Here is a 27,628-nt window from a genome sequence, read left to right as displayed (position 1 = left end):
TACATTTAAATTACTTTGTATAAAAAATATCTATGATGTGCATGAATAAGTAGATAACCATATTTGATTGAGTAAAGATACTTTTTGTCTTCATTTATACACTAAAATGGCAGTTTTTCATTCGTTGCCTCAGGGCAACATTGTGCAGTTAGATCACTTTTGTGTGAACTATAACATGCTAATGGATGGAGATGTGCAGGGATGCATAGTTATCAACATAATCATTTTTTTTTCTGTACTATCTACTATTATTCACAGGAAATGGGTGCACAAACATTTTATCAGTGAGGACAGTGAGCTCGAGGAGATTGACAGTGAGGAAGAGTGGACTCCAGAATCAGGTTTGAGGGAGAGTTAGGAGATCAGGATTCAGTCAGCAGAGTAATATACTGTATGGAATGAACATATGTGTGCGTGTGTGTGTGCGCGTGTGTGTATTTGTGCGTTTAGAGAGGTATATTTGACTTATTCTTATTTTATGCTTACTAGTTTCTTTTGAAAACATATAGCTGGCATGCCTGATGACAATGAGTCACTGGAGGAAGAGGAAAATGAGGATGAAGCATCACAGGAAGATGTTCCACGCTTACCCCGTTGGAGAACACCCCACAATGCCAACATCACTAATTACCCAGAATGGCAGGCCAGCCTTCCAAAATCAGACAATATCAAGTCCCCCTACGAATACTTCAAGATATTTTTTTCTGAAAACATTCTGGAAGTAGTTGTAGAGCAGGCAAATTTATATGCCATTCAGTGTAACACCAACAAGCCCCTTAACCTCACGACTAAAGAGCTGGAGCAATTCATGGGTACAGCAGTGTACATGTCATTGTTTGGATTACCAGGCACCCGGATGTTTTGGAACAAAGCCACCCGAGTTTCCCAGGTAGCCGACACCATGTCACTGAACAGATGGGAGTTCATCAAAAAATGTCTGCACTTCAACAACAATGAAGTGAGACAAGGAGAAAATGTTGATTCTCTCCACAAAATCAGACCACTGGTCACTCATCTCACCTCAAAGCTGCAGACAATCCCAATGGGTGAGAAGTTGGCTGTAGATGAGCAGATGGTCCCTTTCAAGGGAAGAAACAGACTCAAGCAATACCTGCCAGCAAAACCAAAAAAATGGGGCTACAAGATACTTGTCTTGGCTGGCTCTGATGGTGTCCCGCACAATTTTGAGATCTATACAGGGAGAGTTGTGCAACCCCCTGAGCTGCCAGATGTAGGAGCAAGTGGCAACGTTTTCCTCCGCCTGGCCCAGCCAATACCTAAACACCAGAAACATAAGCTTTTCATTGACAGCTGGTTCACGAGTGTTCCTCTCATTCTCACACTTGCTCAGCAGGGAATTGACTGTGCTGGCACTGTCCGTAGCAACAGACTACCAGGTGTGAGCATGATGTGTGATGCTGAGTTGAAGAGAACTGGACGTGGATCTTTTGACCAGAAGACAGCCATGGTTGGAGAAACCACCTTGCATGCTGTAAAGTGGTATGATAACCGTTCAGTTAGTCTTCTCAGTGATTACATTGGAGCACACCCAGTCACTGATGTTGATAGGTGGGATGGCAGGCAAAAAAAAGTGTTCCCTGTCCTGCTGTGGTGAGAGAGTACAACAAGAATATGGGTGGAGTGGATCTGCTGGACTCTCTCATTGCACTGTACCGCACCAAAATCAGGTCGAAGAAGTGGTACCACCGACTTATGTTCCACTTTATTGACATGACCACCGTGACTGCCTGGCTGCTCTACAAGAGAGACTGCAGCAGCACTGGTATGAGTAAAGAGGAACAGATCAGGCTTTATACGTTCAAGTCATATATTGGAGAAAGCTTATGCAAAAGTGGCAAGAATCTGGAGCATAAAAGAGGTCGTCCCAGTTCCACAATTGCTGGGGAGTACAAAGAAAAGAGGAGAAGAGGACCCGCTACCCCTATTCCAGTCGCTGATGTGCGTCTGGATGCCACAGCCCACTGGATGGTCATGGATGAAAAGAAAGGGAGATGCAAGGTACCAGGATGCAAAGGTACACCAAAAGCCAAGTGCCAAAAATGTGACATCAGCCTCTGTTTCACATCCACCAGCAACTGCTTCCTGAGGTTGCATACAGAATAATGCAGACTGTGTTTTGCCAAAAATCAGTACCCCACAGGAACACACGTTCATAAACATAAACACACACTGCAGCTAATCTCTAATGTACTCATTGATAAACCGTTTGTGGCAGTTTGTTGAAAGAAAACTTTGAAATTGTTGTTGAAAGAAACTTTTTCAAATTGTTGTTACTGAAAGAAAACTTCTGAAATTGTTGTTGTTGAAAAAAAAACTTCTTGTAATGTATTCAATGCTTGTTTGTTCCTCATTCCACCTATTAATTAATATAGAAAACCTTGGCGTTTTAGTACCTTCATAGCATCTTGTTGCTCTGAGGCAACAAACCAAAATCTGGTGGGGGGGCTGTGGGGGGGGGCACATTTTCTGATTGATATATTACAAGGACCCCCCCAAGGTCCCAAAACTGGGGTGAAATATTTTTTTCTTCATAAAATTCATTCATGCCATAGAGCAGGTGTCGGGAACCTATGGCTCGCGAGCCATATATGGCTCTTTTGATGGTCACATGTGGCTTGCAGACAAATCTTTAATTATACTTTTTTTTTTCTTTTTTTCATTAGACCAGTCCTTCTCGGGCGTGATGCGATGCCAGAGGCGCGCAGTAGTAGCGGTGCTTGGAGAGAAAACTATCAGTTTACTGTTATCTATTATTTCACAGAGTTTGTACCACCCGGAAACCTGTGAACTGCAGTGCCTAAAATTGCGCGCTCCCGTCTCTGAGAAAGAGCGCGCAGTTGCGGGGACGGGATGTGTGAGGAAGAAACCAGAGGGTGGCGGTGGAGTTGTGGGCACAGGTAGCAGGTGAATCGCGCAGGGATTGTAATAACGTATGGGAACGTGTGGGAAAGGGACACAACATTATTGTATGGCTCTTTTGAAATTACATTTCAAAATATGTGGCGTTTATGGCTCTCTTGGCCAAAAAGGTTCCCGACCCCTGCCATAGAGCAGTGTTTTTCAACCAGTGTGCCGCGGCACACTAGTGTGCCGTGGGAGATGGTCAAGTGTGCCGTGGGAAATTGCCCTCATTAACTGATATAAAAACATTTCCCATCTCCAGGATTTCAGCTCTCTGTTCATCCAAACAGGCCCTGATAAAACACTGAGGAGTTAGGAATATAAAAGATCGTAAAATACTTTTTCTTTGCGTTTATTTTATTTTATTAAAGACATTTTGATAAGAATGACGTACCGCGATTCAGCTGCAGCTCCGGCTGTATTTAGGAAAAGTCCCACCCCTTTAACTGTCTCCACCAATCATTCTTGGGGAGCTTAATCACATGTCATCAGTCTGACCAATCGGAAGTGGTTAAAGTCTTCAGTTCCTTGTCCCGATTTAGCTCGTAAAGTTGCTCAGTTCTAACAAAAATACCAGCTAAAGCTCGTCTTTAGCGGTGTAGCTTTCCACAGAATCCGGTATCAGACCGTGGAACAAGTGAATAAAACAATGAAGCTCCGAAAAGCGATCTCCGCCGGCCGTTTAATGCACTACATCTCCCATGATGCATTGGGTTGTGAGAGTGACAGCGCACAAGGAGATCTGTTGTTAAACGTCTCGAAACCAACGAACACACATCTAACTTTACTTTTGTTGCATCTTTTAGAAAAAAACAGCTGCAGTTTCCAGCTTTTTCTGCAACAATTATCTCAAAAATTCATTTGCAATTGTGGAGTATGGATTTCCTATACTGTTCATAATTAAATAAATAAATATTTAATTCAATAAATAAATATGACGTCATGCAAATACACAATCAACCAATAAATATCTCATAAATATATAATAAGATCATGAAATTGTGAAAAACCTGCACACTGATTTTAAATTAGCCATTGTATTATTCAATATATTTCATTTTGCTTTAAAAACATGTTCATTATTTTAAAACAGCATTTTAAAATATTCATTTTAATCATGTGGAATATTATTATAATTTTTCGTCTTTTTTCAGAACCTCGGATTTCAAAATCAATATTTTCCAAAGTAGCTTTGTTTTTATTTCATGTTGCTGTTTTTCACAATGGCGTATTTATTTCATGAAGAGCTTTTTCAGGAGAATGTCTCTGTCTGTCAATCAAACTAGACAAGGCGGAGACACTTTTGTGATTGGCTACTCCTTTACCCAGACATGAGCAGCAGCACCCTGACTACATCGATCGAAGATGCTTCAGCAAACGTGATGGCGCAATGCACACCCCTCAACACTAGGGGGAGTATGCACCTCAACACATCCACAGTGTTACACGAAATTGGGCAGTTTTGGTTCTAAATAAGCTTCTATGAACTGGAGTTTCCATGAACGCACCATGCCGCGTGTGGGAGGGGCTACAAGCTAATGTTTTTAGCCTTATAGCCACATGGAGCGGTTGCTTGTGCTTATCTCAGTAACAATGCATGGATGTACAATGTACATGGAGAGTGTTAAGATGTCAGAAACGTCATCGCAGGAAAGGTTCAACATTTTCCTTGAGAGAGAAAAATAAAACCAGAGGACCTGATTATAATCATTGTCTCATTGAAAATAGAAAAATATCATAAGGTTCAGGAGGCCCGAGCAGGCTTGTCCCGCTTTGCACAGCTGCCTGGTTTCACTCTCTGTTGGTCCGCCAGCTCGCCTCCTGCGAGCCGACATAAGGCACGATGCGAGCTCTGAGTGAATGGCGTAAGAATGTGGAGTGTTTCAACCGGGGACTGAAAGATGTTGACGACCGGAGCTCCTTTGTGGTTTGGTCCACACAAACCCTCAAACTACAAAAACAGAGTTGTCGATATTTGCATCTCCTGCAGCAGACAGATTGTTTCACTCTATTTGATCTCTAATGTCAGCAAAGCCGCACGGATATCGCTGAAATATGTCATCTCTCTGACTGGCACACCGCTGAGCGGGTATCAAGGAAAATGAGTCGATTTCCATGGATGAGCCAATGAGCGTTTAGATCCCGCCCACTTTCACTGATTGACAGAAAGACCCATTCTGCTGAAAAAGCTCTTCATGAAATAAATACGTCATTGTGAAAAACAGCAACATGAAATAAAAACAAAGCTACTTTGGAAAATATTGATTTTGAAATATGAGCTTCTGAAAAAAGACAGAATTATAATAAAATTCAACATGATTAAAAGTGAATATTTTAAAATGCTGTTTTAAAATAATGAACATGTTTTTAAAGCAAAATGAAATATATTGAATAAAATAATGGCTAATTTAAAATCAGTGTGCAGGTTTTTCACAATTTCATGATCGTTTTATATATTTATGAGAGATTTATTGGTTGATTGTGTATTTGCATGGGGTCATATATATTTATTGAATTAAATATTTATTTATTTAATTATGAACAGTATAGGACTCCATAGTGGAGAGGGCTGTAGATCAATACGGACTATGAGTTTCTCCTTTTTTTTTTTTGGATCCTGGTGTGCCGCAGGATTTTTTTTAAGATTAAAGTGTGCCGTGACTCAGAAAAGGTTGAAAAACACTGCCATAGAGGGTTAAAAGCATTAGCAGAGGGGAGGCGGGCCGATGACGTCACTGCTTTCTCCGTGTGTCCGGCTGCTGACACTGATGAAGATTTGGTAATTAATACTCAAAATTAAGTAAAACATTTGAACCAAGAGCTATATTGAAATGGACTATAATTTGTACATGTTAAATTAAAACTAAGAGTAGCAGGATCAAATAAGACCCCTTTACCCATAGAAGGTTGTCACACATGGGAACATCTTTCTTTCAGGATCCATATTACAGCTTGAAGCAAAAAAAGCATTTCGAAAGTGTAAGAACAGTTTTCCAGAGATGCCTCCTTTTAAAAGCTCTATTTTAGAAAAAGTTTTGGCAACCCAGGCAGTTATAGACAAAGCAGTGTCTGGATTGGTCATGTGACTTTTTCTTAAGACTGATGCATCAACGCTGTGGTTAATTGTGTTGCTTTTTAGACAAAAGTAAACTGAATAGAAAAAAATAATCTTTTCAGATGTTTTGATTTATTTCTGTTTCCCTTTAAAATAAAGTAAATAATGTTTTCTTTTAAAGGAGGATGAAACAGGCTGCAGCAGTGAGGATGACAAAGATGCTGAAAGCACATTTTCCCCAAGGGATCTGAACTCGTCTTCTCAAGGCCAACCCTCAAATCCAACTTGGGACAGTTTTAGTAGTTTGGCGGCTGCCTTTACACAAGATTGTACCACTGTGGTACAATCAGATGTACAATCAGATGTCCCCAGTCAACACTGTTTCCTTACCGGCAAGCTGTATTTCCAATGCTCGGCTTTCTACCTGCTCTTCAGAAGGAACATCTGGACCGTCGGCTAATTACAGTAGTTACCTGACAGTGGTTGCTGGTCTATCTGATGTATCTTCTGATGACGAAGAACTAAATAAAGCCATTCTAGCAAGCCTGCAAACTGAAAGGTGAGTACAAAATTTGTGTTATCTAGGAGAAAATTCTAAAAATGTCATTTTTTTATTGGTAGTTATATACATGTATATTCAGAATACAATAATTGCTCATTCAAACTGTAGAATTAGCTGTGCCATTACTGTTATTTCAGTTTTAGAACAGTCATGACATTGTGTCTCTGCTTTGGACACATCAGTGTTGGTGATGTCTTTTTCATTTAGATACATTTTTGTTAATTTACCCATAACAGGGGTCTGCAACCTGAGGCTCGGTAGCCAGATGTGGCTCCTTTACCCCTCCATTGGGGCTCTCTGATTTGAGAAAAAATTCAGTTTACAATTTAAAAGAGAAATTAAATAAAATTTTGGTCTGTTTTTGATTTTGAACTACAGACTTTCCTATTAAAACTACAGCTTAGAAAGTATTTCCTAAAAATGAAATCTATTTGAATACATGAGAAACTCTGCTCTGTTTGTTTACCAAGGATGAAAAAGAGCTATTTTTATTTTGATATTCTCTCAAAAGTGTCAGAGCAAAATTCTAATTTATCTGATTTAATTTTCAAAGTGAAATTGTAGGATTTGAAACATTTTTTCTGATATTTTTCTTTTAAATGACAAATTTTACAGTTGTCAACAATCACAAGGCTCTTAATCTTTGTGCTAACTGTTAACTTTTTTCATTTGTTTCAGCTGTCCCCCTACATGTTCTGTTCCAGTAAAAGATCTTCTGCAAGACTTGGCGAAACAGATAAACCATCTTAAGAATTCTAAGTTCAATATTAACCGAAACACAGTGCTTGATGGAGCCATCAGAGGTTTTAAAAGAGGAACATACGATCCATGTAACACCATATCTGTCAGGTTCTCTGATGATATGGGTGTACACGAAGAGGCTGTTGACCTAGGAGGTCCAAGAAGAGAATTTCTAAGACTTTTAATAGAAGCTCTGCCCCAATCTCAAATGTTTGAAGGAGAAGAAGGTAGAATGAACTTGGCTCTTAACAGCACTGGTAAGTCTGCACTGTAATCTGAGGCTCACAATATTTTTCCCTATTTTTGTTAGTTTCAACATTTTAAATATATTGATTGTGTGATTTCTTTTTTTTTTAAGCTATGAGAGAAGACAGATACTTCATTGCAGGCAGAACCATTGCAGTGAGCCTGGTACACGGAGGCCCCCCTGCTGGTTTTCTGTCTCCAACTCTTTTTGCTAGCCTTGTTCATGGCCCAGAATGTTCCAAGCCAACTTTGGAGGATGTTGCAGATAGAGACTTGCAAGCAAAGATTAAAAAGGTAGTATATTCATTTTACTTTAAAACTGCCAAAAGAGTCTGTGTGAAAGTTAATTTTGACTTCTTTTTGTTTCCCTTGTTGTCTGATGAAGATTGCAGAGTGTCAAACAGTAGAAGATCTACTCAAAGCAAGTGATCAACTGGAAGATTACTTGGCCAATGCTGGTTGCCTGAGACACCTACAGAGGTTGGAGGACAAGGATCTGCTTCTTGCGGACATTTTGATGTTCCAGGTGGTACACAGGGTTCGTAGACCCTTTGAGAGGTACGTGTTCTCTTGCTGGTCTTCATGAGATTATCAAATCTCATTAACAAAACTTTCAATTGGAATGAATTTAAGTTAATAATAATAATAATAATAATAAAACTATCGGAACACAGCTGAAAAGTCCACAATTTGCAGAAGAGATCCATGTTTTAATTTTTAAAATAGTAAGTATGCAGAAGTTACAAATGCAAACATTTTGGAGTTGGAAAAAAAGGCTTCCCTATTCACATCCAATGCAATAATTTGGATAAAAGCCATAAGTTACAGAATGAATTTTAAGAGAGCTGAACATTTTGATAATTGAATGGCAAAAATCCCATTTAGTATGCAGGAGATATGTATAGCCGTAAAAAAGGAAAAGAAGAGGAATAAGACAAATTAAAATGAAGAACAGTAGTTTGCTTGCATGCTGCAATTAAACTAAAAATAAGTAAACTAATTTTTTGAGTTTTTTCTTATCTACATGTCCTACCAAAAATGCAGGTAAATAAAGACAAATACAATGTTGACAATTTCTTTTCTCTGTCTTTTCGAAAACATTACACAGATTCCGGGATGGGCTGAAAACACTTGGTGTCTTGGAAAAAATCCAGTCCTACCCTGACAGTTTTCTTCCAATTCTGTGTTGGTCACCAACAACCTTCACTGCGGACATTGTTGAGAGCCTGTTCACAATCAAACTGTCTCCTGTTGGGAGTAGTAAAAGGCATGCAGAGGAAGTAGTTATTCCTTTTTGGAGGGACTACTTGGCTGATGCAGTAGGTAAATGGAAAGGCAACTCAGAAACTCGCAGAAAAATTTACCAATGTGAAGAAGAGAATGTAGTTTAGTTGCTTAATGTAATGTGTAACCAGCTCTTTTCTCTTATGTATTTAGACCAAGAGGGAACACATAAACTAGGAACCATTCTTTCCTTCGCCACAGGAGCCAGTTCCATTCCACCAATTGGTTTTAACCCACACCCGTTCATTGAATTTCTCCATGACAAAAATGAGTCAGGAGTCCCTCATCGATTCCCCATTGCAAATACCTGCATAAACTGCTTGAAATTACCACTGCATACAACATACACAACATTTCAGGAAGATATGGACTTTGCATTTGGCAACACCCATGGGTTTGGTATGGCTTAGTTTGCATGCTAGCCCTAAAGTGCATTATGTTTTTTTTCCTAAATTAGTTGATCTTATTGTTCTTGGCAAGACAGTTAAGATGTAAGTGTTGAAATTTTGCAATGAATGGTTTTAAATTAGCCCTGAAGTTACCTTTTTACCATGATCCGTTTAAATGCTGCTATTGTTACGGATCATTGTGAATAATATCTAGTAAAGAAAAATTAAAGATTCTCCACTTTTTTTTCCAATAATTAAGATTTTTTTTTATTCTAAATTTGCATGAATTTTTTTTTTTCATGTTTTTTCTTTTCCAGAACCTCCAAAATGGAGCTTATCTCTGGCCTCTTGTGCCCAATCAGGGCAATAGTTGCTTCTCCACACCCAGAGAGTGGATAGTCGATCAAGTCAATGCAGAAGCGCATTGTAGAGAGACTTGATCTTCTCTCTCCATTCTTCGGGTGTGGTGGAGAACATGGCGCTGCCTGCTATCACCATGATGGGGGACCAGAATTGGGTTAGGGCTCTATTCTGGAGGTGCTGTCAGGGATAGCATTGGTGAGGGGCAGTGTGTTTTAAATTACTATTGACTGATGATAATAAAAAAACAACTTTAAGTTAAGTTTAAGATCAAATCTGGTGAAACAAAGTTTTCCACCATACTTTCTCCTGTTGTATTCTTGTTTTGTTTTTTTGCACTTCATGATATAATTTGTATGATAAAAAGGTACCTTATCTTCAGCATTCTACTCTAAACAATTTAATGCAAGTTTATTGGGATGGGAACTCATGAGAAATTCAGTCTGTTCTTACCAGGTTATATTTTAAAAGATATGGTTTTTTTTTTGGAAAAGTTACCTTTATTCTTAACAATTTTCCCGTGCTCTAAAGTCAAAACTGGAATTTTTTTGTGCATGCTGCAAAAATAACAGAATCTGCATTTTTCTTTTAGACAGCACATTATGTTTAATGTTCAAAAACAATAACACAGAGCTGGAGTAACTAAAAAGAACAAGTGGGGTAGTTTTCCTGAAAGACTACATTTGGACACCCCAGTTGTATTTATGCATTAAACCCATTTTGTTAAAGTGATTTAGTTGTTTCATGGGTGTAACATTTGAACATGTCTGCGTTCTTAAAAACAAAACAAAAAACTCAATAAAAAAATGTATTGAATAAGTTGCAGAGTCCTTAATATTTTAAGTATACCATGGCACAAAAAATAAGTGATTTCTTAAGCAATACACCGACATTTTTGAAGAAAAATGGAAGCACCAATATGAACTTAAAAGAAATGACTCAAGATTGTCTACCCTCTAGAAAACTCACAAGGCTGGAAAACAGATCTATGCCATGGTTTTCATCATCTGCAAATGGATCAAAGGTCTGATGAAGATAAGCCATTGTTGTGTCATTTATATTGCTAATAACTGATGGAACAACAACATTGTTATTTGTTTGTAACTGGGCAACAGGCATGCTATCATCAATGATGAGCTCACTATCTACATCACAAATACCATTAAGACTTGGGTTATGACTTCCGGCATTGTTCACTATGCCTCGTTGCCATAGCTGAAGAGGGGTTAACCCTCTCTCTGTTGAAAGACCATGATTATTCCACTGATCTCGGAATTCTCTGACAGCCCTCTGAATTCTTGGTAAGTAAATGAAATGAAGGCAAAACAAATGCAACTCATTCAGTGAATCTAGTACACCGTGCTCCTCCATAAAGTTGAAAAGATTAACATAATGAAATGAAACTACTCTATTCAGCTCTGCCCACAATCTCTCAATTCGCTGGTTGTGCACCGACCTGCCAGTGATAACACTATGCCTGTTTAGTCCTCTTCTGTAAAGCATAAAACGTGCAACACCAGTGTTTTCCATTCCGTGATCACATCTGACTCTTGATGGTATTCCAAAGTTCTGAGTTCCAGAACGGAATAAGTACAAAACGCTGGAAGCTCTGTTATTGTCTAGACATGCCAGGTAGACGATGGTCCTACTGAAGCCGTCAACGCAGCCGTGGAACACCATTCGCCATCTGACGAGCTTGTGGTTTCCATCTATGTGCCTAGAAGTAATCAAGCATAACAAATGTTAATACACTGATTTGGTAAGATGAAACATAAATATACAACAGTAAGATATCAGGTTTCTATGACATTTTTTTTTTAAGCGTTCTGTAAATGTATTAAATAATGAACCTGACTTCCGGTTATGGCGGCCATGTGAAAAGTCGTGTTTTCTGCCGCTCTGCAGCTCGTGCTATACCAGGAACTTTACTTGCTGCTATCCAAAACTAAATTACAAGAGGAATGAAGGCATAATGCCTAAAAAACCTAAAACTGGAAAAGAAACAACTGAAAATTCTAAGCAACCCAAGTTAACGGAGTTTCGTCTTCGAGGGGAAGCGCAGAAGGCTAACGCTGCCACTGTCCAAATGGCGGAGACGCGCGAGGAGGAAAGCAGCAAGGTGGATAAAATACTGTCTGTTGTGACCTCCATGAAGACAGACTTTTCTACAAGATTTGACAAACTTTTATTGGCAGTCGAAGACATAAAACGGGAACTGAATGATTGCGCTGAACGAGTGACACAAACGGAGGTGCGCATTTCCAACACGGAGGACGACATCAGCGTTTTGCAGGCCAAGGTGAGCGCACTGGAAGCAAAAGGAAAAGTTCTGGAGGACAAAGTCTTAGATTTGGAATCAAGATCAAGGCGGAACAATTTAAGACTTGTCAATTTGCCAGAAGGAGCTGAAGGACAGGACCCGTGCCTGTTCTTGGAAAAGTGGCTTCCAGAGGCGCTCGGCACCGAAATGCTTCAGACTCCGCTGACCATAGAAAGAGCGCACCGAATCGGACCGCGGAGAGACGGCAACGCTCCACCTCGCACTCTCATCATGAGATTCCTTAACTATAAGGATAAGCTGGCTGTTGTCTCTGCGGCGCGGGCCAAAAAGGATCTTCGCTACAAGGAGCAGCGGATCCGATTCTACCCGGACCTCGCGGCGGGAGTGCACCAGCTTCAGAAAAAGTTCGACTCGGTTCGAGAGGATCTGCGCAGATTGGGGATAAAGCACGGAGTGATCCACCCAGCAAAGTTACTGGTGACCTACGAGGGGAAGACGCACGCCTTTAAAACACCGACAGAGGGTCGAGAGTTTCTCAAGAAGATCCAGAAGAACTCCGAGTGAAAGTGATTCTGATCTGACATACTATTCTCTCAACAGTTGTGAGAAACAGGTAACGGGACGGTAAAATTGACATTCCAATATGGAAACATCTGAGTGACTCTTTTTTCTTCTAACCTTATTTTTCTTTTTCTTAATTAATAATATTTTTTGAAACAATTTCTACAACTGTATACATTATGTGAAAATTAGCAGCGTAGTAAAAATATTTTGGTCAAGGCACGACCAGCAGTGGCGTTAATGTTCGATTTGAGCGACATGGGCAGACTGCTCCTCCCAGAGAGAGGATCAGGCACGTGCCATGGCGGGAGACACAATGTGGGGGGAGGGAAACCCATTCAGTTGGGTAAATGGGGTAACGGGTGTTCAAGTTTGGTGTTTTGGATATGTTCTCTTATATCCAGGTTAGTTAGGCTTCTCTTTAAAAAAATGTTCATTGTATTATGTGAAAGTTTCACAGCAGCTGAAAAGAAATACAGATCTCTTTTTTTTCAAGAGATAATTTACTCTAAATGCAAATAAGTACTTTGATCTGTCCAAATCAATGCAAGGAGTAGATCTAAACTTTGTAACATGGAATTGCAGGGGATTGCAACGTTTCAAAAAGGTCAAAAAAGTAATAAACAAAATAAAAGATATGGGGTCCAAAATAGTCTTTCTTCAGGAGACCCATCTTCTAGAGGAAGACGAAAAAAGAATTAGAAGAAGGTGGCGAGGGAGCATATTTGCTTCAGCATTTTCTTCCAGAGCAAGAGGAGTGATGACCCTTATTCATGAATCTGTACCATTCCATGTCAGTAATGTGATTAAAGACAAGAGGGGTAGATATTTAATAATACAAGGATCATTATTGTTGGAAACATTAAATTTGGTTAATATTTACGGTCCTAATTCTGATGATTTTAAGTTTTACGAAGACCTGTTCCTTACACTTTCAGCGCTGCCCGGGCAATTTATAATAGCTGGGGACTTTAACTGTACCTTAAATCCAAGCCAGGATAGATCCACAGGAACTGACCAAACTCATAACAACTGTAGACTGAGTATTCTGAGATCAATGAAAGAACTAAAACTGCTAGATATTTGGAGGGAATTAAATCAGCAAACCAAGGCCTATTCATGCTATTCTGCAACATTTCAAACCTACTCACGTATAGATTATTTCCTAATTTCTTCTGAATTGATGTCCAAAATCCAAAAATGTACATATGATAATATTGTAATTTCGGACCATGCTCCATGTTGCCTAGTATACAGGGATGAAAAAATATCCAGCGATCCTCCTAGATGGCGATTCCAACACAAATGGCTGCAGGACGGAGAGTTTGTTAAATACATAGGAAAACAAATTGATGACTTTTTCTACTTCAACACAAATCAAACTTCAGCCTGCATTAGATGGGATGCCTTTAAGGCATTTCTCAGAGGCAAAATAATTAGTTACACAAGCTATAAAAATAAGAAAGACAAACAAAATTTTGCACAACTAGAGAACAAAATAAAACACACACAACAAAAAATATATGAAAATGGGGATCTGGAAGCAAAAAAAGAGTTATTACTCCTAAGAGCAGAATATGACAAACAGTCCAGTAACAGGGCTGCATCAAGCCTTTTAAGGTTAAAACAAACATTTTATGAACAAGGTGACAAGGCTGGAAAATTATTGGCATGGCAAATAAAACAACTGGAAACTAAAACCTCTATCACATGTATCACAAAAAATGAACAAAACTTAGTCAATCCAAAAGATATCAACGACGCCTTTAGAGAGTATTACCAGAAACTGTATGACGCTCAAGGGAACTGCAATCCTACTGACATTAATAGTTTCCTAAATAGGCTGAATATTCCAGTTATCTCAAATGAGAATAAGATCAATTTGAATTTAAAGTTTAATAACATAGAAGTCGCACAAACTATTGAAAACATGAAATCAGGAAAAAGTCCAGGTCCAGATGGTATTCCGATTGAAATATATAAAAAATTTAAGGATAAATTGCTAACACCCCTACTGGAAATGTTTACTGAGGCATTTGAAAAAGAATGTCTTCCACTCTCCATGAATCAAGCCCTTATCACATTACTGCCAAAACCAGGTAAACCACCTAACAAATGCGAGAATATGAGGCCTATTAGTTTACTGAATTCTGATCTTAAAATTATTTGCAAATTGTTAGCAAGGCGTCTCCAAAACGTTCTGCCACATATAATAAATAGAGATCAGAATGGCTTTGTTGCTGGAAGACTAGGATCTCATAATGTGAGAAGAGTTTTAAATATCATTCATCATAAAAAAGAAAACAGAGATACTGCTCTCCTGTCATTAGATGCAGAAAAAGCATTTGATAGGGTTGAGTGGCCCTATCTTTTCAGTATCTTGGAAAGATTTGGATGCGGATCCAACTTTATAAAATGGATCAAGATTTTGTATAAAGACCCGACAGCGGAAGTTTTAACAAATAGAAATTTCTCTAAGCCAATTAAAATTAAGAGAGGATGTCGGCAAGGATGTCCTCTCTCTCCTTTGCTTTTTACTTTAGCAATAGAACCATTTGCAGCAGCGATTCGTGCACATACACAGATAACTGGAATCACAATAGGACCCACTGAACACAAAATTTCTTTGTTTGCAGACGATGTCATTTTATATTTGAGTAACCTTACTTCATCAATCCCAGCAGTGCTGGAAGTGATTCAAATATTTGGAAGTATTTCAGGATATAAAGTGAATAATGCAAAATCCTCAATTTTAATGCTAAATTCTATGGAAAGGCAAAACCCCACTTCCAAAACATCTCACTTTAAAGTAGTTGAACATTTTGAATACTTAGGAGTGGTAATTGTACCAAAGCTGGATCAAGTTGTCCAACGTAACTATGATTACTTAAAAGAAAAAATCAAAGATTCAATAGACAGATGGATGAAGCTGCCCATAACTATAATGGGAAGAATAAATATCCTAAAAATGAACGTATTGCCAAAACTGCTATACTTGTTCCAAAATATCCCTCTGGCACCCCCTCTAGAATTATTTGCTTGGTTAAAGAAAATCACAGTAGCCTTTATATGGAACAACAGAAAACCTAAACTCCGTCTTACTTTACTATACTTACCATTTGATAGAGGGGGGCTAAAATGCCCTAATTTTAAGCATTACTTCTGGGCTACACATCTGCGCTCCATTATGTTTTACTTCTCTAATGAGAATAATCCACATTGGGTGGAAATGGAGTCCCACAATTTAAAAATACCTTTACCGTCGTTCTTATACTCCGAAAAAATAAGAAAGTTACAAAGACAAATCAAAAATCCTTTCTTGAAACATATGATAAAGGTCTGGTTTGAGGTCAAAAACTATTTAAAAGAAGTAAATTCTTTATCACAATTCAGCCCAATCTGGGGTAACCAGTTTTTTTTACCAGGAAGAATGGATACAACGTTTAAAACGTGGGCATCCAAAGGACTTAGAACAATTAGAGATTTGTACCCCCCACAGTCTGATACCTTTATGTCCTTTGAGGAGCTAAAATCTATGTACGACCTGGATAAAAAACACTACTTTAAATATCTTCAGTTAAGAAGCTTTGTGAATGCAAACCAAAAGAGTCTTAACAAAATTCCTTTTTCACAGCTGGAAACCCAGATGATGAAAAACAAATTAAGAAAAGGCATAATTTCAGACCTCTATAACTTATTGACATCTAATATATCAGAGAACTCAAATGGTAAATTAAAATCATGGAATGATGACTTATCACTCAATATTAATGAAAATGATTGGACAAGGGCATGTTGTAAGATTCATTCTATGTCTATTAACAGTCGACTGAGAATACTACAATTTAAATGGTTAATGCGTTTATATACAACACCAGTGCAACTAAATAAATATAATAAGAACATACCAGATGTTTGTGCAAAATGTGGATTTAAAGGCACATTGAAGCATTGCATGTGGGAATGTCACCAAATACAAATCTTTTTGGAAGAAGTTAAAATTACAATAGAAAAAATAATCTCAAAACAACTTACATTGAGCCCTACCCTATTTCTTTTGAATATATATCCAGTGAAACATAATTTTAGTAATACAGAGAGTACATTTATTGATATCAGTTTCTTAACGGCTAAAAGGTGTATTGCACAGGCTTGGAAAAACATGAGCAGACCTAGCATAAATCAGTGGCTAAAACAAATGTTGTATTGCCTTCCTTTGGAAAGAATAATGTATATCCATAAAAGCAAACAACACCTATTTGAGGAAATTTGGGGACCCTTTATTAATTATATTCAAAAATTAGAACTAATAGATGATTCAACAGATTTTTGATCTCAACTGCACAGAATTTTGCAACCACAGTTTAAAAGCTTTTGAAAAGGAGAGCTGTGATGGTGTCATGTAAGAGAAGCAATGTTCGTTGTTAAGTTTTGTTTTATGTAATTATTTTTATTTGTTTGAGTGCAGATATTTGTTTTGAGTGAAATGTCATACAATACAGTTTAGTTTTTTTATTTTTATTTTTTTTTATTATTTTATTTCCTTTTTGCTTTTTGTCTTTTTATAAGGAAAACGTAACTGGTATTATTGAAGTTGCTGTGTTGTTATGACTAATTCTTTAAATAAAAAGTTGTGGAAAAAAAAAAAAAAATAATGAACCTACATTTACGTTTAAATCTTCCACATTTTTTTTTAATCATCTCATTTGATTTGTGTATTTTCCCCCTTTTTTTGTTTTGTTTATTTAGGAGTGTTTCCTCACAAAAAGGAGGGTCTAAGGCAACCTGAGGCTCCGGCGCACATGCTGCTCTTTTACCCCTTTTACCCCTCCATTGTGGCTCTTTAGCTTTAAGAAAAGCGCCAACAATTTTAATAAATATTAGTTCAGTTAGCTTACTTCTAGTTGTTCTCATAATGAAAGAAAATATCATGTCTGACTTGGTTTTCTTGAATTTTTCATTCAAAATCTGCTGCAGCAGCAAGATCTTATTTAACAGACAGCGTATTTTATTTTGAAAGGAACTTTTATTTGCTGCTGTCAAAATTAAAGATGTTAAAATTGTTATTTGTATAAAAAATTAAAACCTTTTCTTAATTCAGTTATTGTAAATATTCCAAAGCTACATTTTCTAAAAGAATAGCTAAATGACCACTTAAAAAATGAAGTGTATTTTCTAAAATATAAAGTAAGATTTCGCTGGGTTGGTCTGTCACCAAATGGCTCTTTTGATATTAAAGGTGGCAGAACCTTAGTCTAAGGGCAAGGATGCCAAGCTAACTTAGTTATTTTAGTTTAGCAACCAGCTATTTTTTATATTTTTTGACTGACTTCATGTCTTTGTACAGTTACCTGTGACTCTGACAATTGCATCGTTATATTGGGCTATAAATAAAACTCAACTGAAATTGAATTGAATATGATTCTGCTGGACAGTAAATTTATAGGTTAAATGAAATATAACCTTAAAATCAGGTACAAATGTTCTCACCATAATTGATTTGATGTTGAAACATGGTAAATCCTTCGACGTATCGCATGCCGCCTCCTGAAGGATCGACCAATAGGGTCAATTTCTTGTAGACATTGCCTGACATGCCATCTTTGAATACGTAAACCACGTGACCTCAAGCTTCCATGGACATATCGTTCACCAGCATTTGTTGTTGATTAAAGAACTTCATGGACAATTTGACTTAGACTGTCATTTGAAAGAGATGAATAAGTCAGGGGTTGAATCCCGAGCCGTTGTCTGTGCCTGTAGAGAGTGCGACTGGTCACTCCAAGGCTACTTGCAATGTTTTGCCAGTTCATACCAAGGGATGCCAAATAAGAAATTTGCTCTCTTGATATGCTGTACTGAGGCCTGCCTTGATGTCCAGTCATCACGAGTGGAGGGAAAAAGACTTCACTGTTCTCTGATCTCATTCTCTGTCTAGTTTCAAATGTTGCCATTAAAATTTGAAGACATCTGCAAAAAAGACTCCAAAGTGTTGAATGTTTGTGTGTTTCTTGAATCTTCCACAAATCTTGAAATTGACAAAAATCGAGATAAAGTAAAAATATGATCACGTAGTTGTCTGTGGAGCCTCTCATCAAAGAAAGAATCAGCACTGCCTCTTGGTAATTGTTCGAGACATCCTAACACACTTCTAAAAAAAGCTCTAATGTCACTTTCATTTCTCCTTACACCTCCATTGAAAAATAGCACCACAAATAAAGACGTCAGTATTATAGAAGGATTCATCCTGTTGTGTAATACCATACACAAACCAAGATCTTAAAATATGCTGTAGATTAAAGTCACTCCACTGTAACACTCACTTCCCGTATCCACCTTATTCCTAGCCCCCATGAGCCTTTGGGTGAATTATGGGTGACACTTCCTGTAGACGCCGGAACAAGCATTTACATTAAAACAAATTCCTCTTGTTTTCGATCCATGAGGTGACAGGATGTTGTCTGATGAGAAAATGATGGAAAAAAAATTTTAATTGAACTTTAAACAAACACATTAACATAGTAAAAATACAAAGAAGAGTGAAAAAACAAATGAAAAAAATGGAATTGTAGTTTACAATACAAGGGATTGTCATACAGTATGTAATTTTCAATGAAAATACACAGTTTTATTTAGAGATTGAAAATATAAATTGAACTCTTTATGAAATGTATTAATGGTTTGGTTTTTAGGAAACTGCACTTATGAATGAAAAATTTCCCAGATATTAATGAGGTATTGAACGTCAAATCAAATAGATTATCACCAGAAACTACTCCAAACAATATAATATACTTTTGTAATTGAATAGAGATAGGAAAGGGAAACTTTGAGGAGCACCAAGAAATCCTACCGAAAACTGTAAAAATACATACATTCAAAAAAAAGATTATCAAGTGTTTTAATATTTATGTCACAGAAAGAACAGTTATTTTTAGGAAAACCAAAACATATGTGTAGCAGTTCCTTGCATGGATAGACTGCATTCATTATTTTAAAATGGATTTCTTTGTATCTTGGGAAAATTGGATATTTAAAACTGAGATCTTAACTTGCTTATTTCCTCTCTTGTGTAACGCAGTGATATAGAAAGATTTTTGTAAGATGTTGGAAACAATTATCTAACAAACAAAAATGGTATAAATGAGCTTCAAAGACAATTTAATCATCTCCATTTTCAGGGATCATCTCAGAAAGAATCAACGGATGTTTCAAAAGCCAAGAGAGGAAGAAAGAAAAAGGTTGGTCATGAACATTTTTACTTATTTTACTTACTCCTGGTGAGGCTTCTGGCGCTCGTCAGATCGCCGAGAGCAAAGGCCCGCCTAATCCGGATTTATGGCCCCCTGTGAACGGATTTGGGGGGCGTGGTTAAAGAAAAATGTTCTAAGTCATTTTTGTTTGATAGTTTTCAGCCAATGCTCAACAAGTCTTTAGCTGAACAGCGGCAATACGAGGAAGCAAAGAAAGGGGCGCTGAAGAAAGCTGAGCAAGTCAAAGAAAACGCAGTAGGTACAAAATATAGATTTACTGTTTTCTTTTTGTTACATTCAAATACAATTAGAAAAAAAAATGTCTGTTTTTAATTAACAAAACAATGCAGAACACCAAAGTGAAAGAAATTGTGAGAGAGGCCGGTGGCGGAGGGGCCGGTGGGGCAGAGGCCGGTGGCTCAAGGACCGGCGGCTCAAAGGCCGGCAGCGCAAAGACCAGCGGCGCAAAGACCAGCGGCGCAAAGACCAGCGGCTCAAAGACCGGCGGCTCAAAGGCCGGCAGCGCAAAGACCAGCGGCGCAAAGACCAGCGGCGCAAAGACCAGCAACGCAGAGACCACCACTCCAATCGCAAAGTGCCACGAATCGAGCCAGGGACGACCGGAGGCAGGCTGCGGCAAATAGAGTGAGTTATAAGTCTTTGCTCCAAAACATGACGTTTCTCTTTAACCAAAGTACATTTTAAGAACGATGCATTCGTTATAACATACTCAGTATACTGTATTAAGTTTCAATACTTTTTGAGTGTTTCTCAATTAAAATGCTTTTCATCAGTGCATCCTTTCCACATTCGACACACCGCATTTCTCCACAATATATATTTTTTCAAAGTACAATTTATAGTTACAAACACTCTTTTAAAATTGATTTCAAATAAAAACAGACACTTGCAATTTAGCCTTTTTACAGTAATCATCATTAAACTGTAAATGCTTAGTATAGGCACAAAGTTTAAAATTTCACGTCATTTTCTTAAAACAATTTTATACACAGATTGTTTGCAGTTTTTCCTAGTGAAGTCAAATGTATTCTGTTGTCAGGTTCTCCTGGTGAGGCTTCTGGCGCTCGTCAGATCGCCGAGAGCAAAGGCCCGCCTAGTCCGGATTTATGGCCCCCTGTGACAGATTTGGGGGGGTGGTTAAAGAAAAATGTTCTAAGTCATTTTTGTTTGATATGACTTCAATAAAATGTTATCTTTAAATTAGTTTACATACTATAGTACAATGAATAGAGAAGAGAACAAAGAGTGTTGCTGATGTGTTTTTTTCTTTTTTTCATTTTGCATTTCATATTTTTTTCTCCATTAGGTAAATTTTGAAGAAAATTTTAAAAATCTTTTACACAACACAAAATCACCAACCAACTGTCCGTTAGGGACATCCCTGGTAGGGGGTATTGGGCCCTTGGCAACGGTATTTGCAAAGTTCTACTGGCCTCTTTATGCATCTGAGTGTCCACAATCCCCAGATCTTGCGCCCGATACAATTAACTTTCCACGTGTCGCTGACGAGGATGCTGAAGTTCTAGGGAAACCCATCACTATGGCAGAAGTCTCTGAGGCCATTGCTGGTTAGCTGGATTGAGTGTTCCCAGTTTCTGCCTGACTGAGCTCACCTGATCCAGGTGGCCAGTTATAAATGCAGCGGGGTTAGCTGCAAAGCAGACTGTAAGAAGACAATTTAATCATCTCCATTTTCAGGGATCATCTCAGAAAGAATCAACAGATGTTTCAAAAGCCAAGAGAGGAAGAAAGAAAAAGGTTGGTCATGAACATTTTTACTTATTTTACTTACTCCTGGTGAGGCTTCTGGCGCTCGTCAGATCGCCGAGAGCAAAGGCCCGCCTAATCCAGATTTATGGCCCCCTGTGAACGGATTTGGGGGGCGTGGTTAAAGAAAAATGTTCTAAGTCATTTTTGTTTGATAGTTTTCAGCCAATGCTCAACAAGTCTTTAGCTGAACAGCGGCAATACGAGGAAGCAAAGAAAGGGGCGCTGAAGAAAGCTGAGCAAGTCAAAGAAAACGCAGTAGGTACAAAATATAGATTTACTTTTTTCTTTTTGTTACATTCAAATACAATTAAAAAAAAAAATGTCTGTTTTTAATTAACAAAACAATGCAGAACACCAAAGTGAAAGAAATTGTGAGAGAGGCCGGTGGCGGAGGGGCCGGTGGGGCAGAGGCCGGTGGCTCAAGGACCGGTTGCTCAAGGACTGGCGGCGCAAAGACCAGCGGCTCAAAGACCGGCGGCTCAAAGGCCGGCAGCACAAAGACAAGCGGCGCAAAGACCAGCGGCGCAAAGACCAGCAGCGCAGAGACCACCACTCCAATCGCAAAGTGCCACGAATCGAGCCAGGGACGACCGGAGGCAGGCTGCGGCAAATAGAGTGAGTTATAAGTCTTTGCTCCAAAACATGACGTTTCTCTTTAACCAAAGTACATTTTAAGAACGATGCATTCGTTATAACATACTCAGTATACTGTATTAAGTTTCAATACTTTTTGAGTGTTTCTCAATTAAAATGCTTTTCATCAGTGCATCCTTTCCACATTCGACACACCGCATTTCTCCACAATATATATTTTTTCAAAGTACAATTTATAGTTACAAACACTCTTTTAAAATTGATTTCAAATAAAAACAGACACTTGCAATTTAGCCTTTTTAGAGTAATCATCATTAAACTGTAAATGCTTAGTATAGGCACAAAGTTTAAAATTTCACGTCATTTTCTTAAAACAATTTTATACACAGATTGTTTGCAGTTTTTCCTAGTGAAGTCAAATGTATTCTGTTGTCAGGTTCTCCTGGTGAGGCTTCTGGCGCTCGTCAGATCGCCAAGAGCAAAGGCCCGCCTAATCAGGATTTATGGCCCCCTGTGACGGATTTGGGGGGGTGGTTAAAGAAAAATGTTCTAAGTCATTTTTGTTTGATATGACTTCAATAAAATGTTATCTTTAAATTAGTTTATATACTATAGTACAATGAATAGAGAAGAGAACAAAGAGTGTTGCTGATGTGTTTTTTTCTTTTTTTCCTTTTGCATTTCATATTTTTTTCTCCATTAGGTAAATTTTGAAGAAAATTTTAAAAATCTTTTACACAACACAAAATCACCAACCAACTGTCCGTAAGGGACATCCCTGGTAGGGGGTATTGGGCCCTTGGCAACGGTATTTGCAAAGTTCTACTGGCCTCTTTATGCATCTGAGTGTCCACAATCCCCAGATCTTGCGCCCGATACAATTAACTTTCCACGTGTCGCTGACGAGGATGCTGAAGTTCTAGGGAAACCCATCACTATGGCAGAAGTCTCTGAGGCCATTGCTGGTTAGCTGGATTGAGTGTTCCCAGTTTCTGCCTGACTGAGCTCACCTGATCCAGGTGGCCAGTTATAAATGCAGCGGGGTTAGCTGCAAAGCAGACTGTAAGAAGACAATTTAATCATCTCCATTTTCAGGGATCATCTCAGAAAGAATCAACAGATGTTTCAAAAGCCAAGAGAGGAAGAAAGAAAAAGGTTGGTCATGAACATTTTTACTTATTTTACTTACTCCTGGTGAGGCTTCTGGCGCTCGTCAGATCGCCGAGAGCAAAGGCCCGCCTAATCCGGATTTATGGCCCCCTGTGAACGGATTTGGGGGGCGTGGTTAAAGAAAAATGTTCTAAGTCATTTTTGTTTGATAGTTTTCAGCCAATGCTCAACAAGTCTTTAGCTGAACAGCGGCAATACGAGGAAGCAAAGAAAGGGGTGCTGAAGAAAGCTGAGCAAGTCAAAGAAAACGCAGTAGGTACAAAATATAGATTTACTGTTTTCTTTTTGTTACATTCAAATACAATTAGAAAAAAAAATGTCTGTTTTTAATTAACAAAACAATGCAGAACACCAAAGTGAAAGAAATTGTGAGAGAGGCCGGTGGCGGAGGGGCCGGTGGGGCAGAGGCCGGTGGCTCAAGGACCGGTGGCTCAAGGACTGGCGGCGCAAAGACCAGCGGCTCAAAGACCGGCGGCTCAAAGGCCGGCAGCGCAAAGACCAGCGGCGCAAAGACCAGCGGCGCAAAGACCAGCAGCGCAAAGACCAGCGGCGCAAAGACCAGCAGCGCAAAGACCAGCAGCGCAGAGACCACCACTCCAATCGCAAAGTGCCACGAATCGAGCCAGGGACGACCGGAGGCAGGCTGCGGCAAATAGAGTGAGTTATAAGTCTTTGCTCCAAAACATGACGTTTCTCTTTAACCAAAGTACATTTTAAGAACGATGCATTCGTTATAACATACTCAGTATACTGTATTAAGTTTCAATACTTTTTGAGTGTTTCTCAATTAAAATGCTTTTCATCAGTGCATCCTTTCCACATTCGACACACCGCATTTCTCCACAATATATATTTTTTCAAAGTACAATTTATAGTTACAAACACTCTTTTAAAATTGATTTCAAATAAAAACAGACACTTGCAATTTAGCCTTTTTAGAGTAATCATCATTAAACTGTAAATGCTTAGTATAGGCACAAAGTTTAAAATTTCACGTCATTTTCTTAAAACAATTTTATACACAGATTGTTTGCAGTTTTTCCTAGTGAAGTCAAATGTATTCTGTTGTCAGGTTCTCCTGGTGAGGCTTCTGGCGCTCGTCAGATCGCCAAGAGCAAAGGCCCGCCTAATCAGGATTTATGGCCCCCTGTGACGGATTTGGGGGGGTGGTTAAAGAAAAATGTTCTAAGTCATTTTTGTTTGATATGACTTCAATAAAATGTTATCTTTAAATTAGTTTATATACTATAGTACAATGAATAGAGAAGAGAACAAAGAGTGTTGCTGATGTGTTTTTTTCTTTTTTTCCTTTTGCATTTCATATTTTTTTCTCCATTAGGTAAATTTTGAAGAAAATTTTAAAAATCTTTTACACAACACAAAATCACCAACCAACTGTCCGTAAGGGACATCCCTGGTAGGGGGTATTGGGCCCTTGGCAACGGTATTTGCAAAGTTCTACTGGCCTCTTTATGCATCTGAGTGTCCACAATCCCCAGATCTTGCGCCCGATACAATTAACTTTCCACGTGTCGCTGACGAGGATGCTGAAGTTCTAGGGAAACCCATCACTATGGCAGAAGTCTCTGAGGCCATTGCTGGTTAGCTGGATTGAGTGTTCCCAGTTTCTGCCTGACTGAGCTCACCTGATCCAGGTGGCCAGTTATAAATGCAGCGGGGTTAGCTGCAAAGCAGACTGTAAGAAGACAATTTAATCATCTCCATTTTCAGGGATCATCTCAGAAAGAATCAACAGATGTTTCAAAAGCCAAGAGAGGAAGAAAGAAAAAGGTTGGTCATGAACATTTTTACTTATTTTACTTACTCCTGGTGAGGCTTCTGGCGCTCGTCAGATCGCCGAGAGCAAAGGCCCGCCTAATCCGGATTTATGGCCCCCTGTGAAAGGATTTGGGGGGCGTGGTTAAAGAAAAATGTTCTAAGTCATTTTTGTTTGATAGTTTTCAGCCAATGCTCAACAAGTCTTTAGCTGAACAGCGGCAATACGAGGAAGCAAAGAAAGGGGCGCTGAAGAAAGCTGAGCAAGTCAAAGAAAACGCAGTAGGTACAAAATATAGATTTACTGTTTTCTTTTTGTTACATTCAAATACAATTAGAAAAAAAAATGTCTGTTTTTAATTAACAAAACAATGCAGAACACCAAAGTGAAAGAAATTGTGAGAGAGGCCGGTGGCGGAGGGGCCGGTGGGGCAGAGGCCGGTGGCTCAAGGACCGGTGGCTCAAGGACTGGCGGCGCAAAGACCAGCGGCTCAAAGACCGGCGGCTCAAAGGCCGGCAGCGCAAAGACCAGCGGCGCAAAGACCAGCGGCGCAAAGACCAGCAGCGCAGAGACCACCACTCCAATCGCAAAGTGCCACGAATCGAGCCAGGGACGACCGGAGGCAGGCTGCGGCAAATAGAGTGAGTTATAAGTCTTTGCTCCAAAACATGACGTTTCTCTTTAACCAAAGTACATTTTAAGAACGATGCATTCGTTATAACATACTCAGTATACTGTATTAAGTTTCAATACTTTTTGAGTGTTTCTCAATTAAAATGCTTTTCATCAGTGCATCCTTTCCACATTCGACACACCGCATTTCTCCACAATATATATTTTTTCAAAGTACAATTTATAGTTACAAACACTCTTTTAAAATTGATTTCAAATAAAAACAGACACTTGCAATTTAGCCTTTTTAGAGTAATCATCATTAAACTGTAAATGCTTAGTATAGGCACAAAGTTTAAAATTTCACGTCATTTTCTTAAAACAATTTTATACACAGATTGTTTGCAGTTTTTCCTAGTGAAGTCAAATGTATTCTGTTGTCAGGTTTTCCTGGTGAGGCTTCTGGCGCTCGTCAGATCGCCAAGAGCAAAGGCCCGCCTAATCAGGATTTATGGCCCCCTGTGACGGATTTGGGGGGGTGGTTAAAGAAAAATGTTCTAAGTCATTTTTGTTTGATATGACTTCAATAAAATGTTATCTTTAAATTAGTTTATATACTATAGTACAATGAATAGAGAAGAGAACAAAGAGTGTTGCTGATGTGTTTTTTTCTTTTTTTCATTTTGCATTTCATATTTTTTTCTCCATTAGGTAAATTTTGAAGAAAATTTTAAAAATCTTTTACACAACACAAAATCACCAACCAACTGTCCGTTAGGGACATCCCTGGTAGGGGGTATTGGGCCCTTGGCAACGGTATTTGCAAAGTTCTACTGGCCTCTTTATGCATCTGAGTGTCCACAATCCCCAGATCTTGCGCCCGATACAATTAACTTTCCACGTGTCGCTGACGAGGATGCTGAAGTTCTAGGGAAACCCATCACTATGGCAGAAGTCTCTGAGGCCATTGCTGGTTAGCTGGATTGAGTGTTCCCAGTTTCTGCCTGACTGAGCTCACCTGATCCAGGTGGCCAGTTATAAATGCAGCGGGGTTAGCTGCAAAGCAGACTGTAAGAAGACAATTTAATCATCTCCATTTTCAGGGATCATCTCAGAAAGAATCAACAGATGTTTCAAAAGCCAAGAGAGGAAGAAAGAAAAAGGTTGGTCATGAACATTTTTACTTATTTTACTTACTCCTGGTGAGGCTTCTGGCGCTCGTCAGATCGCCGAGAGCAAAGGCCCGCCTAATCCGGATTTATGGCCCCCTGTGAACGGATTTGGGGGGCGTGGTTAAAGAAAAATGTTCTAAGTCATTTTTGTTTGATAGTTTTCAGCCAATGCTCAACAAGTCTTTAGCTGAACAGCGGCAATACGAGGAAGCAAAGAAAGGGGCGCTGAAGAAAGCTGAGCAAGTCAAAGAAAACGCAGTAGGTACAAAATATAGATTTACTGTTTTCTTTTTGTTACATTCAAATACAATTAGAAAAAAAAATGTCTGTTTTTAATTAACAAAACAATGCAGAACACCAAAGTGAAAGAAATTGTGAGAGAGGCCGGTGGCGGAGGGGCCGGTGGGGCAGAGGCCGGTGGCTCAAGGACCGGTGGCTCAAGGACTGGCGGCGCAAAGACCAGCGGCTCAAAGACCGGCGGCTCAAAGGCCGGCAGCACAAAGACCAGCGGCGCAAAGACCAGCGGCGCAAAGACCAGCAGCGCAGAGACCACCACTCCAATCGCAAAGTGCCACGAATCGAGCCAGGGACGACCGGAGGCAGGCTGCGGCAAATAGAGTGAGTTATAAGTCTTTGCTCCAAAACATGACGTTTCTCTTTAACCAAAGTACATTTTAAGAACGATGCATTCGTTATAACATACTCAGTATACTGTATTAAGTTTCAATACTTTTTGAGTGTTTCTCAATTAAAATGCTTTTCATCAGTGCATCCTTTCCACATTCGACACACCGCATTTCTCCACAATATATATTTTTTCAAAGTACAATTTATAGTTACAAACACTCTTTTAAAATT

At 38.9% G+C, this 27,628-nt stretch overlaps 3 protein-coding genes across 3 annotated transcripts; all 3 read left to right on the top strand.

Annotated features, from left to right (window-relative positions):
* Window positions 1–514: 514 nt before the first annotated feature.
* Window positions 515–2,124, top strand: LOC111947160 (piggyBac transposable element-derived protein 2-like). The gene is made up of 2 exons (XM_023953595.1): window positions 515–1,569; window positions 1,617–2,124. Exons 1-2 carry the CDS (start codon window positions 515–517, stop codon window positions 2,122–2,124), a joined length of 1,563 nt encoding a protein of 520 aa, XP_023809363.1.
* Window positions 2,125–6,124: 4,000 nt separating this feature from the next.
* Window positions 6,125–11,270, top strand: LOC105358242 (G2/M phase-specific E3 ubiquitin-protein ligase-like). The gene is made up of 6 exons (XM_020700823.2): window positions 6,125–6,536; window positions 7,218–7,537; window positions 7,639–7,820; window positions 7,912–8,084; window positions 8,635–8,849; window positions 8,964–11,270. The coding sequence occupies exons 1-6, from the start codon at window positions 6,328–6,330 to the stop codon at window positions 9,218–9,220; spliced, it is 1,356 nt and encodes a 451-aa protein (XP_020556482.1). The 5' UTR covers window positions 6,125–6,327; the 3' UTR covers window positions 9,221–11,270.
* An 8,327-nt stretch (window positions 11,271–19,597) lies between these two features.
* LOC111947153 (trichohyalin-like) lies at window positions 19,598–27,387 on the top strand. The gene is made up of 15 exons (XM_023953548.1): window positions 19,598–19,642; window positions 19,810–19,913; window positions 20,005–20,299; window positions 21,374–21,433; window positions 21,601–21,704; window positions 21,796–22,060; window positions 23,135–23,194; window positions 23,362–23,465; window positions 23,557–23,866; window positions 24,941–25,000; window positions 25,168–25,271; window positions 25,363–25,627; window positions 26,702–26,761; window positions 26,929–27,028; window positions 27,124–27,387. The coding sequence occupies exons 1-15, from the start codon at window positions 19,608–19,610 to the stop codon at window positions 27,385–27,387; spliced, it is 2,190 nt and encodes a 729-aa protein (XP_023809316.1). The 5' UTR covers window positions 19,598–19,607.
* Window positions 27,388–27,628: the final 241 nt, after the last annotated feature.

The sequence above is a fragment of the Oryzias latipes genome, chromosome 1 (genome assembly GCF_002234675.1).
Source record: "Oryzias latipes chromosome 1, ASM223467v1".
NCBI lineage: Eukaryota > Metazoa > Chordata > Actinopteri > Beloniformes > Adrianichthyidae > Oryzias > Oryzias latipes.
The sequence above is the reverse complement of the archived record's forward strand: the minus strand, read 5'-3'. Positions and strand labels throughout refer to the sequence as shown.

What these genes read in the sequence shown, in the direction of transcription:
- LOC105358242 (XM_020700823.2), top strand. Translation starts at nt 6,328, where the DNA reads ATGTACAATCAGATGTCCCCAGTCAACACTGTTTCCTTACCGGCAAGC. An exon ending in GTTCGTAGACCCTTTGAGAG is followed by an intron (nt 8,085 to 8,634) that starts GTACGTGTTCTC and finishes AACATTACACAG; the next exon opens with ATTCCGGGATGGGCTGAAAA. An exon ending in CTACTTGGCTGATGCAGTAG is followed by an intron (nt 8,850 to 8,963) that starts GTAAATGGAAAG and finishes TTATGTATTTAG; the next exon opens with ACCAAGAGGGAACACATAAA.
- LOC111947160 (XM_023953595.1), top strand. Translation starts at nt 515, where the DNA reads ATGCCTGATGACAATGAGTCACTGGAGGAAGAGGAAAATGAGGATGAA. An exon ending in CCAGTCACTGATGTTGATAG is followed by an intron (nt 1,570 to 1,616) that starts GTGGGATGGCAG and finishes TGCTGTGGTGAG; the next exon opens with AGAGTACAACAAGAATATGG.
- LOC111947153 (XM_023953548.1), top strand. Translation starts at nt 19,608, where the DNA reads ATGTTTCAAAAGCCAAGAGAGGAAGAAAGAAAAAG. An exon ending in AGTCAAAGAAAACGCAGTAG is followed by an intron (nt 19,914 to 20,004) that starts GTACAAAATATA and finishes AAAACAATGCAG; the next exon opens with AACACCAAAGTGAAAGAAAT. An exon ending in GGCAGGCTGCGGCAAATAGA is followed by an intron (nt 22,061 to 23,134) that starts GTGAGTTATAAG and finishes CTCCATTTTCAG; the next exon opens with GGATCATCTCAGAAAGAATC.